Raw genomic sequence first — 13762 nt, 5'->3', positions numbered from 1 at the left:
TTTTTGGAAACTATAGTGCCAAACACCATGCAAAAATTAGAAACTATAGGTTACCGATCAGAAACTATGGTGTTTGGCACTCCATGCAAGTGAACACCATAGTGCCAAACACCATGCAAAAATCCTTAGTCATTTTTGGAGAACCTTGTGGGCTAAGTTGGGGACGAAACTTTTATTTTCTACTACTTGTCATCCCCAAACTGATGGACAAACTAAGGTTGTGAATAGAATTTTATCTACAATGCTTAGGGCTATTTTGAAAAAGAATATTAAAATGTGGGAAGAATGTTTGTCTCATGTTGAGTTTGCTTATAATCGTTCGCAACATTCTACTACTAAGAAGTGCCATTTTGAGATTGTTTATGGCCTTCTACCCCGTGCTCCTATTGATCTTTTGCCCCTCCCAACTTCAGAGAGGGTGAACTTTGATGCAAAACAATGTGATGAACTGATGTTAAAACTGCATGAGACCACTAAGGAGAACATAGAGCACATGAATACTAGGTGTAAACTTGCTGGAAGCAAAGGAAAGAAACATGTTACTTTTGAATCTGGTGATTTAGTTTGGCTGGATGTTGTTGCACTCGGCCTCAAAGTAGGGAGCCAAGGTGAAAACAAGCTTGTCATCGCCACTGGAGAGCTTCGGGAAGTGTCCACTTGGCCTTCTTGCTCTTAGAGGAGGCCAGCTCGATAAGAGTGATGGAGCGTACCTTAGGAAGCCAGCCGCGTTTGATGGGGGCAACTGCGGCCTAGCGCGTAGGGCGTGGTCTTGCTTTTTTGCAAGCAGTCGTGAGCCTTGGGCATGCTAGAGGTAGCTACGTGGACAGCTTAGTGCAATCGACTGTGCGGGCGTAAGGAGGAAGATGAGCGTGCGTGTCGGCCATGGCGATACAGCGATGGAGGACGAAGGAGATAACAAAAGATAGAAAGGGGTGAGAATTTTTTTCCCCATGTTGGCATGCCACGTCATCAAAAGTGGCAAATAGTTAATAATTCACCTTTCTCTTGTAAGTCCAAATCTAAGAGAGCTATTTGGTTATTTGCTAAGGTGGTGTTTGAATCTAGGGACTAAATTTTAAGTCCATGTCACATCGGATGTTTGGACTTTAATTTGGAGTATTAACCATAGACTACTTACAAAACTAATTACATAAATGAGAGCTAATTCACGTGATAATTTTTTAAGCCTAATTAATTCATAATTAGCACATATTTACTGTAGCATCATATAGGCTAATCATGGATTAATTAGGCTCAATAGATTCGTCTCAGGAATTAGTCTAGGCTAATCATGGAATGGGTTTTGCCAATAGTCTATATTTTTTACTTCTAATTAGTGTTCAAACATATAATGTGACAGGGACTTAAAAAAATAATTTTTAGTACCGTCCAAACAGCCCCTAAACCTAATAGTGATAAATAGTTAAATTCCCCTAAAAGGGGCAAACGTTTTTTTAGAATTAAAAGGGGTAAACTGGAAAAATGCCAGGTCCCTACCGCTATCAGCTACTCCATCTCACGAATCAGAACTACTTCCACCTTTATAGATAAGCCTCTTGCCTTTCAAGAATTAACAGAAACAACCTCCACACATTTCTGGTCGGCCCCCTCTCATAATTGGGATCTAGCAAATCAGCCCCTCCGCCCTTCCCACCAAGTTTTTCCCGTCCGCGTGGCTGGCGTCCGCGTCGAACCCACCAAAAGACAAGGAACCGATCCATGGGCGCGGGCGACGCGAGTCCCACTCCCAGGAGTCCAGCTCCCGCGCCACCGCAGCCCAGGGCGGCGCCGTTGTCTCTGGGCCGGCGCGGCCGCCGCGCTCGCCTCCTCGCTCGCCCACCGAGAGCTTCACCCAGGGGCGGGCCCGTGAGCAGCCCGGAGGCGGAGGCCGCGGCATCGACGGTTCGAGCGCCGCCGCTGCATTGGTGGACCGCAAAGGAAAGAGAAAGATCGGAGAAGGATCTTTTACAGTCTCTGATGATCGGGAACAGGTAATGGTTCCCATCTTGCATTTGTGCTGTCATGGCGTTTGTGTTGGGTACCTTGGAGTATTTTGGATTTGTTCTTGAGCATTTCTTGGGTTCTTGCAGGCACGAAGGAAGGAGGAGAGGACATCTGATTCCCCCAAAGTGAAGCTTCTCAGGAGTAGCATTCGTGCGTATCATGGCGACGCCGAGGAGAAGGTAAGGAGAAGTTTACTTGTCATTCTTGATTGGTCTGGGGCTGGGCATTTTTGTCGTTCGTGTGAAATCTTGGGATCATCTTTCACCGTTGCGAACGTGCTATCCTGTTGCTTAGATGCGGTTCTTGTGCCATCTTGTATTCTTGTGTTGCAATGTGGAGCTAGGATCTTGGCAATCTTTGATTTCTTGATTTTACTGTACCTGGGGCGGAGAAATCTGGGTTCAAATGATGTGGCATCCTATAACAGAGTTGAAATCAACTAGGCCTTATGACCAAAAAAAAAAAAGAAAGAAAAAAAAAAGAATCAACTGGGCAAATGTTGGGGGGCAATTCAGCTTTCTGTATTGCCAGTATTGGGAATAAACTCTTTCTGACTACTATTAGGTCTTCTTGCTATCTTCTATCGAAATTGTCGACACTTATTAGTTGCCCCTGCTTGATCTAATGTAATTTGATGTTTAACGTGATGCACTTTTAATCACACTGTAAAATTGTGGGGGACTTATTGGGTGATGTCATGTCTAGTGTGATTTTTTGCTCAGAAATCCTAAAGCTGAATTTATGAGCTTTCATTGTCATTGAATGGTTCATCCGGATGTGTATTTGGAATTGGCATTGCATTACCGTGTTCAATTTCTCTACATAATTGACCAACTTACATGCGAAATCACTTGGTGTACTCTACCGTTGGGTCTAAAATATTCAACCTTTGGCTGGTTGCTACCCAAAATTGGCTATGAAGGCTCGAAGTGTAATCAGCAATAGTAGGAAAATTGTGGAAGCACCAGTTTTGTGACATTTCTAGTCTGTAATTGAAAAGTTTCATGTATCCCCTATTCCTTGTTTCCTAGTGTGAAATGTTTGATCCTGATATTACTATCCTGTAATCGATCTTGTTGTGGAATAGCTTTTGAACATGAAAGCAAGGTGAACGCATTGTCCAATCAAAATTCCACAAAAAAAAAGTACCTATCCTCACTTTATGAGGATCACCAGATTCGACTCCTTTTAACCTGTGATGATGTTGAAAATGGGCATATAAAATTAGGGTCAGAATCCTAGACCTCATGATCTAGTGTATATTCACAAGTTCCTTTACGGCGAAAATATGAGGAACTGTCACACCATATTATTACTAATGTGATAATTTGGTAAGAAATCTTGCAGCTGCATGTATGTGCTTTCAGTCTTAGGACAGTGATATATGAAAAAAATTGTCTTGGTGTGTATTTGGGATTCATAACTGGACATGATTTCTCCAAATCATAGGCCTTGTATATGCAAACTCACTGAGCATACTCTAATGTTTGGTCTAAAAGATTTCCGTGTCTTGCTGGGTTGCTGCCTAGAATTTTCTCAGAATACCCATAGCATGATTGGAAAAGAGTTGACAAAATTGTCAAAGCACTAGTTTTCTAATCTTGCTAGCCTGTTTTTTAAATGTTCCATATATTCCCTTGTTTCCTAGTCTGTAGTGTTTATTCTTTGTACTAATTCTCTGAGATTGCTGCCAAGTCTGGTGAGAATATATGATGCTAACCTGTTCTCTTGTAAACAGCTTTCAGATAGAAAAGGAGAACCAGTGAACTACCCGATTCATAATTGCGGGGCAAGCACATCAAAACTGCCTGCTCATGTGTATCACAAGGTTTGATTCCTTTAACCTTAGATAATGTTGAAAACGGAAGTGCATCATTTATCAAATGTCAGGATAATAGATCACATGACACTGTACATTCAATTGTTCATGTACAACAGAATATCTTTTTTGTATGCATACTAAATCATAAGTTAAATCTGGTTATGTTTTGCAAGCAATAAAAGGATTGGATTGTGATGGCTTCTGGAATAGGCCTACTACTGAATTTAGGAAATCTTGTGCATATATTCCGTCTTTTATGACTTTACAACAATCAATCAATAAAAACGAAGTGATAATTCTAATTATTTCTAAGCATTTTTCAGAGAATGTAAACACCAGAAAAGTGGAGCATATAAAACATAAAATATATTTTATTCTAGTTATGTTGTTTTCTTATGCATATACCATTTTTAGTTGAGTTCCCTTATTTGTGTTTTTGTGTGTGGGATGCAGAAAATTCCCATGGGAGAAGCTGCAAATCATTATTTCAGGAACATCGATAATTCTTTCCAGCAACCGGAAGTTGGTTTGCGTTTAAAGTATCTCAGCCATCACTATTCAGAATTTAGGCCAGTACATAGAGATGAGGAATGTTTCTATAGGAGTTTCATATTTTCCTACCTGGTAAGTGTCCACCTCCCTATTCCCTAGCATAGGATGTATGTTCAATGTTATTATAACTCTCTTAGTTTTGACAATGTATGACAGGAGCAAGTTGTTGATAGTATAGGCACACGTGAGGAAGACCGCCTTCTTGCTGCTGTTAGAGCATTGGCTACCAAAGCTGAAAATCTTCAATGGGCCTCTGAATTTTCCCAGAAACACAAAGTAATCTCTTGTCTTCCCTATTTGCTTTTTCCCCTATATTGGTTTTTCTGACATAAACATGCTTGTAATGGATGATTCCTCTAATCTAAATTTGTATTGTACAAACCAATCTGTATCCATCATCTTACTTCCTTTGTTTTATCATTTGCAGGAGATACACACCATTGTTTCACAATAGTGGCATGACATCGCAGTATTTTACCCTGTTGACATTAATTCTAATTATAAATTTGTGAAGTTAACTTCCTGATTGAACAATATTCAACCTTGCAAGAAATTTTGCAGTTTGACATTAATAGTGATAAAATATAATGGGGAAGAACAAATATTATAGGTGTCTTATGTTCAAGACTGAAATGCTGCACACATGCCGCTTCATGGTTTGGCCATCTTGATCCTAAATCACAAATGTCTTCCTTACTACTATCTCATCAAATGTTCTTTCTAATGATTATCTCCATACTTGATGTTTAACTATGGAAGCTTGTCCGACGAGTTATGCTAGTCATGTTTTATTGATGATCATCATTCTGTAAGCGCCATTGTAACACGCTGGTTAAACTCTCTGGGTGCTAGATGCCAGCGGTATGTTATGATTTATTGTATCATTGATTCTTGCAGGCATTTGAGAGGCTGATAGAGAAGATAAAGGGATGGAAGCGCATGCAGGAGCACCCAATATCAATAATCAGGTTTTGAAATGTTTGGTTTTCTGCAATTCCGGAAGAGTGTTGTTTCTAAATGTACTATCCCATCTCACTGACTGAACATGCGCCTTTTTTCATCTCATGACAGGGGGAAGATTCTTGAGTTCTTCAGCAGTTATGATACAACGGATGACAGTGAGAAAACACCTTGAGCCTTCATTCCTTCCATCTGATCCACTTTCCTGATTCTGACATGCTTTCTTCTGTATCAGTTTTTGCTTTCCTCAGATTAGTAGCAGCTACCTGGATGTGCACGCGCATATGGAATTATGAATGGTGTGCAACTAATTGTGGAGAAAATCAGAATCTGGAAGATGTTAGTATCAGCATCACTTCCCTTAGAGACCTGACCTGTTACAAACTGAATGCAACTATATATTCTTCACACTCATTTCACCTGACTGACCTGTTGCTCTGGATGCATGCAGTGGTGCTCGAAGCACGTAATTGCTCCTCGTGTGTACGCAACCTCTGCTGCAGTAAAAGCTTGTGCAGAAGCTCTCAGGGTGACCGTCCAAGTGGAGAACGTTCATGATGGAACTTGCGAAAGTACGCACTACATTGTCCGCGGCGCTCCTCGCGTGACCTTGCTGCGCATAGAGTCTCACTATGACATCATCTACCCACTCCCTCCTAGTTCTATTAATAGTTCAAATCCACATGAGGAGAAGTTACTCCCAATCCCAAGTAGCATTCTTGCGTATGACAGGAGAAAGGTAAGGAGACGTTTACTTATCATTCTTGGCTGGTCTGGGCATTCTAGTCTGTTGTTTAAAAGTCGCATATATTCCCCTTTTTTTACAATACCATGTATTCCCTATCTAACTTGTTTGCTAGTCTGAATTATTAAATCTTTATATCAATTCTCTGCGGTTACTGCCAAGTCTGGTAAGATGTGTGGCTTTAACCGGTTCTCTCGTAAACAGATTTTCGATAGAAAACAAAAGCATCTGGACCGCTCCAATCAAAATACTAGAGCAAGCACCTCAAAATCACCGCCTCATGAGGATCAAAAGGTTTGATTGCTTTTAACCTTCAATAATGTTGAAAATGGAAGTGTATGAATTATGAAATGTCAGGATGATAGATCACATGATATATGTATATTCACAAGCTTTTGTACAGCTAGCTGTTCAGAGCAATATTTCTTGTATGCACAGTAAATCATAAGTTAACTCTTGTGCCATCTTTTGTGTTAGGAACATGGGGAGTTCTTCTGTTTGCTTTACAGTAAAAACAAGTTTTCTTTTTAGGGAATCAGCTTGTGTATTAGAATGTGGAACTAGGATCTTGGCATTCTTTATTTGTATTTACCAGTGTGAAGTCTTGGCTGATTTTTGCTGTACTTGAGTGAAGAAATCTTGGTTGAAATGTTGTGACATCTTAGAATAGAATCAAAATCGACTGGCCAAATTAGGGGGGCAAATTTGGCTTTCTGCATTGCGAAATACTTCCTAACTACTTGTAGGTCTTCTTTCCATCTTCTATGGAATTTGACACTGGGACTGTTGGAATTGTTGAGATTTAGTTGCTCCTGCTCGTGTTAATCTGATTTGCTGTTTAATGTGATGCATTTTAATCGACAGTAAAAATGTGGGGGATTTATTGGTCATTTCATTCCTACTGTATGAGCTTTCATTTTCATTGAATGTTTCATCCAGATGTGTACTAAGGAATAGAGATTGCTTTGCTGGGCTCAGTTTCACTAAATAAAGGACCACTTACATGCAAAATCACTTATCACGCACTATTGTTTGGTCGAAAAGATTCAAACTTTGGCTGGTTGGCACCCGGAATTGGCTATGAAGGCCCGAAGCATAATTGGCAAGAGTAGACAAATTGCAGAAGCACCAGTTTTGTGTTCTTGCCAATCAGTTGTTGAAAAACTCCATACATCCCATATTTCCTTGTTTCCTAGTAAAATGCTTGATCTTTATTTTTACTTCCCTGCAATTGGGTTTAAGTCTGCTAATATGAATTAATTTTAACACGTTTTGTTGTGGAGTAACTTTTGGATATAAGATGAAGGTGAACGTGTTGTGCAATTGAAATCCATAAAAAAGAATGTAATCACAATTGTCACCTTCATGTGGATCACCAGACTTGACTCCTTGTAATCTTTTATAATGTTGAAAATCAGAATCTGGACCACATGTTTGTCAGTTTATGTACATTCACAATTTTTTTTACTGCGAAAATATGAGGAAATTTCCGCCGATATTATGACTAGTGCAATATTTTGGTAAGAAATCCTGAAGCTAGATATATGAGCAGCTTTCAGTGTTATCGGACTGTTTATAGGAAACTTTTGTCTGGATGTGTATTTGGGGTTGTATCACCGGACATGGTTTCTCTTAAGTCAGGCCTCGTAGATGCAAACTACTGACCATACTTGTTTGGTCTAAAAGATTCAGCCTTTTGCTGGGTTGCTGCCTAGAATTGATCCTGAAGTCATAGTGTGGTTAAGAAGAGTTGAAACAATTGTCGAATCAAAAGTTTCTTGTTTAATAGTGCCATGTATTCCCTTGTTTTTAGAATACATTAATTCCCAATTCAACCTTGTTTCCTAGGTTGAATGAAATGTTTGATCGTTATATTGATTCTCGACATTGCTACCAAGTCTGGTTAGATATATGATTTTAACCAGTTCTCTTGTAAACAGCGTTCAGGTAGAAAAAGAAAGCGACCTGGCTGCTCCAATCAAAATCCTAGAGCAAGCATGTCAAAATCATCGCTTCGCAAGGATCATAAGGTTTGATTCCCTTTAACATTCGACAATGTTGAAATATGGAAGTATATGAATTATGAAATTCAGGGTGTAGATCATCAGATAATACTGTGTACATGCACGCACAAGTTCTTGTACAGCTAGCTGTTCAGCAGAATATCTTTTCTTGTACGCGTACTAAATCATAAGTTAATAGTGGATTGTAGTTATGTTTTGCATGCAATTGACACTATTGGATCGTGACGGCCTCTGTAATTGTCCTACTGTTTTTTGCTGAACTTAGGAAACTTTTGTGTATCTATCCTGCCTTGTGACTGAACAACCAACAAAAATGAAGCGATTACTTGCTGCTGTTAAGCTTTAGAGTTAAGTTATTACTACCTCTGTCCCAGCATATAAGGATTTTTACGGTTGGATACAGTCATTAAGAAAGTAGGTAGAATTTAATGGGGAATTGGATGAGAAGTGGAGGAAGGTGGAAAAATTGAATGATGTAGGGTTGTCATTGGTTGAGAAGGGAATGCTTGTGAAGTTGTTATTTTGGGACAAATTTTGAAGGTTAAAAGTTGTTATATTTTGGGACGGAGGGTGTAGTTTTTATCTGCCTGCTCCTCAATAATATCACCGTGCATCTACTGCATATATTGTTCTTTTCGCCTATGATCCGTGCATCTACTGCATATATTGTTCTTTTTGCCTATGATCGTTCTTGTGTTTTCAGTAAGATACTAATGCGGTCACTAAGTTTTAATTTCTTTGTGGCATATTCTTGTTGATATGAAATCTTCCATTCTCAGTTTTCTGTTTTAGATTTTTTTTTTTCTTATAGTGTATTTTCATCAACTTAGTTCCTGGTTTGGGCGTGATAGTAGATAGTGTCCTGGAATCAATCTGGTCATACCCCTAATTTACTGAATTCTGCAGTCCTCAGCTCTTGCAACTTTAGTTGATACTAGAAGAAGAAGAACGAGGTTAACAGATACTATCATTCCTCCTGGATGCGGAAGGACAAGGAAATATGAAATCACAAGAATGAGCACTCGACTTGTGTTACGAAGAAGTGTTAGGTCCCTTTACAAGTTGCACAGTCAGTCAAACTCACTCGCTGGTCGATTCTCATTGAGAAATTTTCTGATAAGTGACGAGATGACCATTGAAATGGATGAGTTTCAAGCTGATGATTTAGACCCCTATACAAAGGCCAATGCAGAGGTTGACTTTTATCAATATGTGAAGACTATTGAAGAACTCTTTGGATCTTTACCAGTTCCTGAAGATATTCACAGATGGCTAAGTATGATTATGAGAGATCCAACTGCTTATCAGTATCTGATATGCTATCACTACTGTTTGATGGAAGAGCACCAAATGATGCATGTCTTTACATCATTGTACAATAAACTGCTAGCATTGCCAACAACAGACCCAGCAGGATACAATTTTGTGCTTGAACGTCTCAAGATATTCTCTGGTTGGAGCCCGATGGATCTTCACAACGTTTATTTCATTGAGACCTTTTACTGGAAAGATCCCATCACGGGCGTATCAATCATCTACGGAGATGATGTTCTCTCCTTGCTGAGATTGGTAAGAAATACTTATCAGCATTTCATGTCGAAGGTGGTAGAGGGCAGGAAACTACTCTTCTCTGAAAAAGATTTCGGGAATATGGTCAACGAACAATTTCCTGGGCTTCTTGATGAATTTTTTGAAGCGATGTTCATTGCCACGTATTATGCTGACTTACAACTTGAGCATACAATGGTGTAAATGATAAGGAGAAGAAGTGACCTGCTGCTGATTTCTGACGGGCGTGAGCTAAACCAGTTAAGAGTACGCATGGTGTAAATGATGAGAGAAGTGGACAGTAGCTGATTGTTAACAGCCAATGAGCTAAACAGAGCTGTGTTTTAGTTGAACCTGTGCAGTAACGAGACCCTTATTGTTTTTTTGTTAAATGTGACGTGTTGTGCATGTGGAATTGTTCAGTATGTGAGTTCATCTATAGTATGAAAGTGTTCTTTGATCTAACATTATCTGTGAGTTCTAAAATCACATCCAAAATTCATGTGTTCTTTGCCACCATACACTTGTGAGAGCATATAAGAGCTTCAGCCTTCTATGTTATGCATTTTTTATTTTGCTCCAGTACTAATAGGCTATTTATAGATCAATGCATGCAATTATCAGGTATCAATTGTGCCCATTTTTCTCGTACAAAAATATGCCCATGCATGTGTGTAGCCTTCAGCTGCAGTATTAGCAAAACGAAGCATTATTTTCTTGCAGCACAAGATCAGATTCACATATACAGACAGAACTGAAATCTCACTGAAAAGAAAGGCATACAGTAAACTGATACCATCATAATTGAAACTGTACATGTGGATACTGAATTCCAATCTCCATAAGACAATATCAAAAAGGGATTACTGACAGATAGCCAAAATCCAAAAATAATTCAAATTAATTTGAAAGGTCCTTGCAACGTAGAACTTAAGAGACCTTATGGAATCCTATTGAGTGTAATGCAGTCCATATTAAATACTATGGAGGCGGAGAAAGGGAAGGAGGAAAAGCCAGAGACCCAGCTGATTTGGCCTATGTCATTAGGGGTGGACAGGAAGCTCGTGGCTCGTTAGCTCGCTCGGCTCGTGACAAACTTGGTTCGGCTCGTTTAAATTTCGTAACGAGCCAAGCCAGCATTTTAACTCGTTAGACATAACGAGCCAGCTCGAGCTGCACGTGAGCCAAAACAAGCTAAAGCCCACCAGTGGATAGCCCATCAAACAAGACCTATAGTAGCAGCCCAATCATCCACGAGGCCCACCACAGCCCTTAATATGCCAAACCCTAGGCTAGGCTAAAACAAGCGGAAAAAGTACATCCAAGGTCTCTCAACTTGTCATCGAGATACAAAATCGTCCTCAAACCGCAAAACCAGATACTGGGCATCCCTCAACTAACAAAACCGTTCGCTTTAGGTCCCTCGGTAGTTTTAACCTCGGTTTAGCCTACGTGACGGCTGAGTCATCATGGAACACACGTGAACCCCACATGTCAGCGTGCCACGTCAGCTCTCTCTTTTATTGCAGCAGCAATAGCAAGCAGCAGCTAATCTCGCCGGAAGAAAAACCAAAGCCGGAGGCGACGCAGGAGCCGTCGTGCTTCGGCGACAGCTCGGTAGGCATCGCCGCCGCCGCCGCCACCGGTGACTCTGGGCGCAGCGGCGCGCTGGATCGCAAGCTACAGGCGGCGACCACGGTAGTGTACGGTGCCTCGCTGCACTCCGGGAAGGAGCTCCTCATCCGGGTCACGTGGACGCGGAACGCTGCCGGAGCCACCGGCCTCGCCGTCGTCGAGGTGCGCCCACCATGTGCTGCACAAGAAGCGCGGGAGCAGGTCCCTCGCCACCGCCGCCGGCACGGCCGTGGGCGTCCACTGGGACACCGCCGAGGCCACGTACGCGTCGGATTCGTCGTCCCCTGAGCCCACTGGCGAGGCGGCGACTACTACCTCACCGTCGTCGCTGACGCCGAGGTCGTGCTGCTCCTCAGCGAGGGGTGGCTTGGCTTCTTCCTGCATGTGCAATGTGTTACTAACAAAACAGTTCAGCTTCTCTAATTCGAGTTCGTGATTTTATTACAGTGTAAATCATGGTGTACATGAAAGATACTAGATACTAGGTGAAACCCCGTACATTGCTGCGGGAATTTAGTATGATAATAATAAAAAAAATAACGTGTAAGATAGCTATATAATATCAGATTAAGTAAATTAATATGGTTTATAATAATTTAAATTTAAATAATATGTAGAATGGTGATTCAAACGTAAATCGTAAGGTGGTATGATTTTATGAAAGAAGAAAAGTAGGGAGATAATTTGGACCGCAGATTAATCATCTAAAGGATAAAAACAATTGATATGATATGACTTAATTAGAGGAAAAAATGAGAAAGATAATTTGGACCATAGTTTAATCATTTAAGTAATAGGATATCATAAAACATAATAAAGATATACATTGAAACATTATATAAATTATGTTGGATGATAATTTAACATGTTTGTATTTGAAAAGCTCTTAAATTATAAAAACTATAAAGATATAGCATGTTTGCATGATGTTTAAATGTGATGATTGTTAGTGGATGATGATGTGGCATCTTGTTAATTAGTGGATGATGATGTGACATCTTGTTAGTGGATAATGATGTGACATTTTTACATGTTAAGCTTAATTAGTTAGTGAAGAATAACTTTATAGTAAGATAGGATAAGTATCACTTCAGCCTGACATTGTATGAACATGGGTACATGCATGCTGATGCGAGTGTTTTCTGGTTTTCTGAATCGCAATCAAATGGCATAGATAGATACTGAACATGGTTACATGGAAAAATGATGCTTACATTGCCTCCAGATAGCTTCATTCAGATCAAGCAGAAACGCTTTGCATTCTCTGCAACGATGCTGTCAAGTAATGACTCGCATGCGTCTTCCAGCAGATCCAGCACCAGAAAAACATTGTGCAACGATAGCTGTCCCCTCCCTCCCCGCCGCCTGCCTTCTCTTTCCCCACCGCCGCCGCCCTCTCGCGCGCCGGCCGCCGCCTGCCTTCTCTTTCCCCGTCGCCGCCTGCACTACGACGCCTGGCCGACGGACTGGTTGGTGGGGATGGCGGCGAGGGACGGCGCGGCGCTGAAGCCGGTGCTGAGCGGGTTGTCGATGAAGCCGGTGCCGAGCGACGAGCGACTCCGAGAGGCGCGCGCCACCGCCGAGGCGGAGGGCGATGACCCCGCGGCGGTCGACGTCAACCTCGTCCTCACCTTCCTCGCCGCCCGAGACGGGGACTTAAACAACGCGAGACGGCCTCGCCTCCGCCTCCGCGCCCAACGCCGCGGCGCCCGGCCGCGCGGGGCCGCTTCACCGACGGCGGCGACACAGCGTCGCCGACGCCATTCGCGACTGGCCGCCGCCGCCGCCTCGCCCAGTGGCCTGCTCCTCCGCTGCCGGCCGGCTAGCCAAAAGAAGAGAAGAGGAGAGAAGAGAGAGAGAGGGGGGAGAAGAGAAAGGAGGGGAAAGAGGGAGAGGCTCAGGTGGCCACGCTGACATGTGAAGCTCACGTAGGCTAAAACCGAGGTTAAAATCACCGAATAACCCATTTTGACCAGTTTTGATTAGTTAAGAGACTCCGAATATCTGGTTTTGCAGTTGGGGGGCGTTTTTTAACTCGGTGATAAGTTGAGGGACCTTCGGTGTACTTTTTCCAAAACAAGCACATAGCAAATTACGCAACGCCGCCGCGCTTCCCTTGCGTACGCGGTAGAGCGCTAGCAGATGCGTCGTCGTCCTTCCCATCCCGCGGCGCTCCCTCGCCCATCGGCCGACCGGACGCTTGCCTGCGCACGCTTGTGCTGATGCCGGCCGGCCGCCCGCATATGCATAGGTCCGTTGGCCGGTCGCATGCTTCCATTGTTGCCGTCGACCCGACGAGCTCGTGAGCTGCGCCGGCGAGCGTGGCCACGACGCTGGCGAAGAAGGATCAAATGTACCGCCAAAAGCCGTCGAAACCGAAGCTGATGCCGGCGCCATCGTCGGCGATGGCTGTCTGGATCCACTTCCAAAACGCGTGAAACGGGTGGACAAGCTCGTGAGCAGTGCTGTTTT

At 42.3% G+C, this 13762-nt stretch overlaps 1 protein-coding gene across 1 annotated transcript; it reads left to right on the top strand.

Moving 5' to 3' along the window:
• Window positions 1–274: 274 nt before the first annotated feature.
• LOC127762562 (uncharacterized) lies at window positions 275–10172 on the top strand. The gene is made up of 13 exons (XM_052287060.1): window positions 275–595; window positions 1629–1991; window positions 2091–2183; window positions 3743–3832; window positions 4280–4450; window positions 4535–4654; window positions 5276–5346; window positions 5450–5496; window positions 5574–5677; window positions 5790–6077; window positions 6288–6377; window positions 8024–8113; window positions 9014–10172. Exons 1-13 carry the CDS (start codon window positions 275–277, stop codon window positions 9857–9859), a joined length of 2694 nt encoding a protein of 897 aa, XP_052143020.1. The 3' UTR covers window positions 9860–10172.
• The last annotated feature ends 3590 nt before the right edge of the window (window positions 10173–13762 follow it).

This window comes from Oryza glaberrima, chromosome 2 (assembly GCF_000147395.1).
Source record: "Oryza glaberrima chromosome 2, OglaRS2, whole genome shotgun sequence".
NCBI classification, from domain to species: Eukaryota; Viridiplantae; Streptophyta; class Magnoliopsida; order Poales; family Poaceae; genus Oryza; species Oryza glaberrima.
This window is presented reverse-complemented; position numbering and strand designations above follow the sequence as displayed.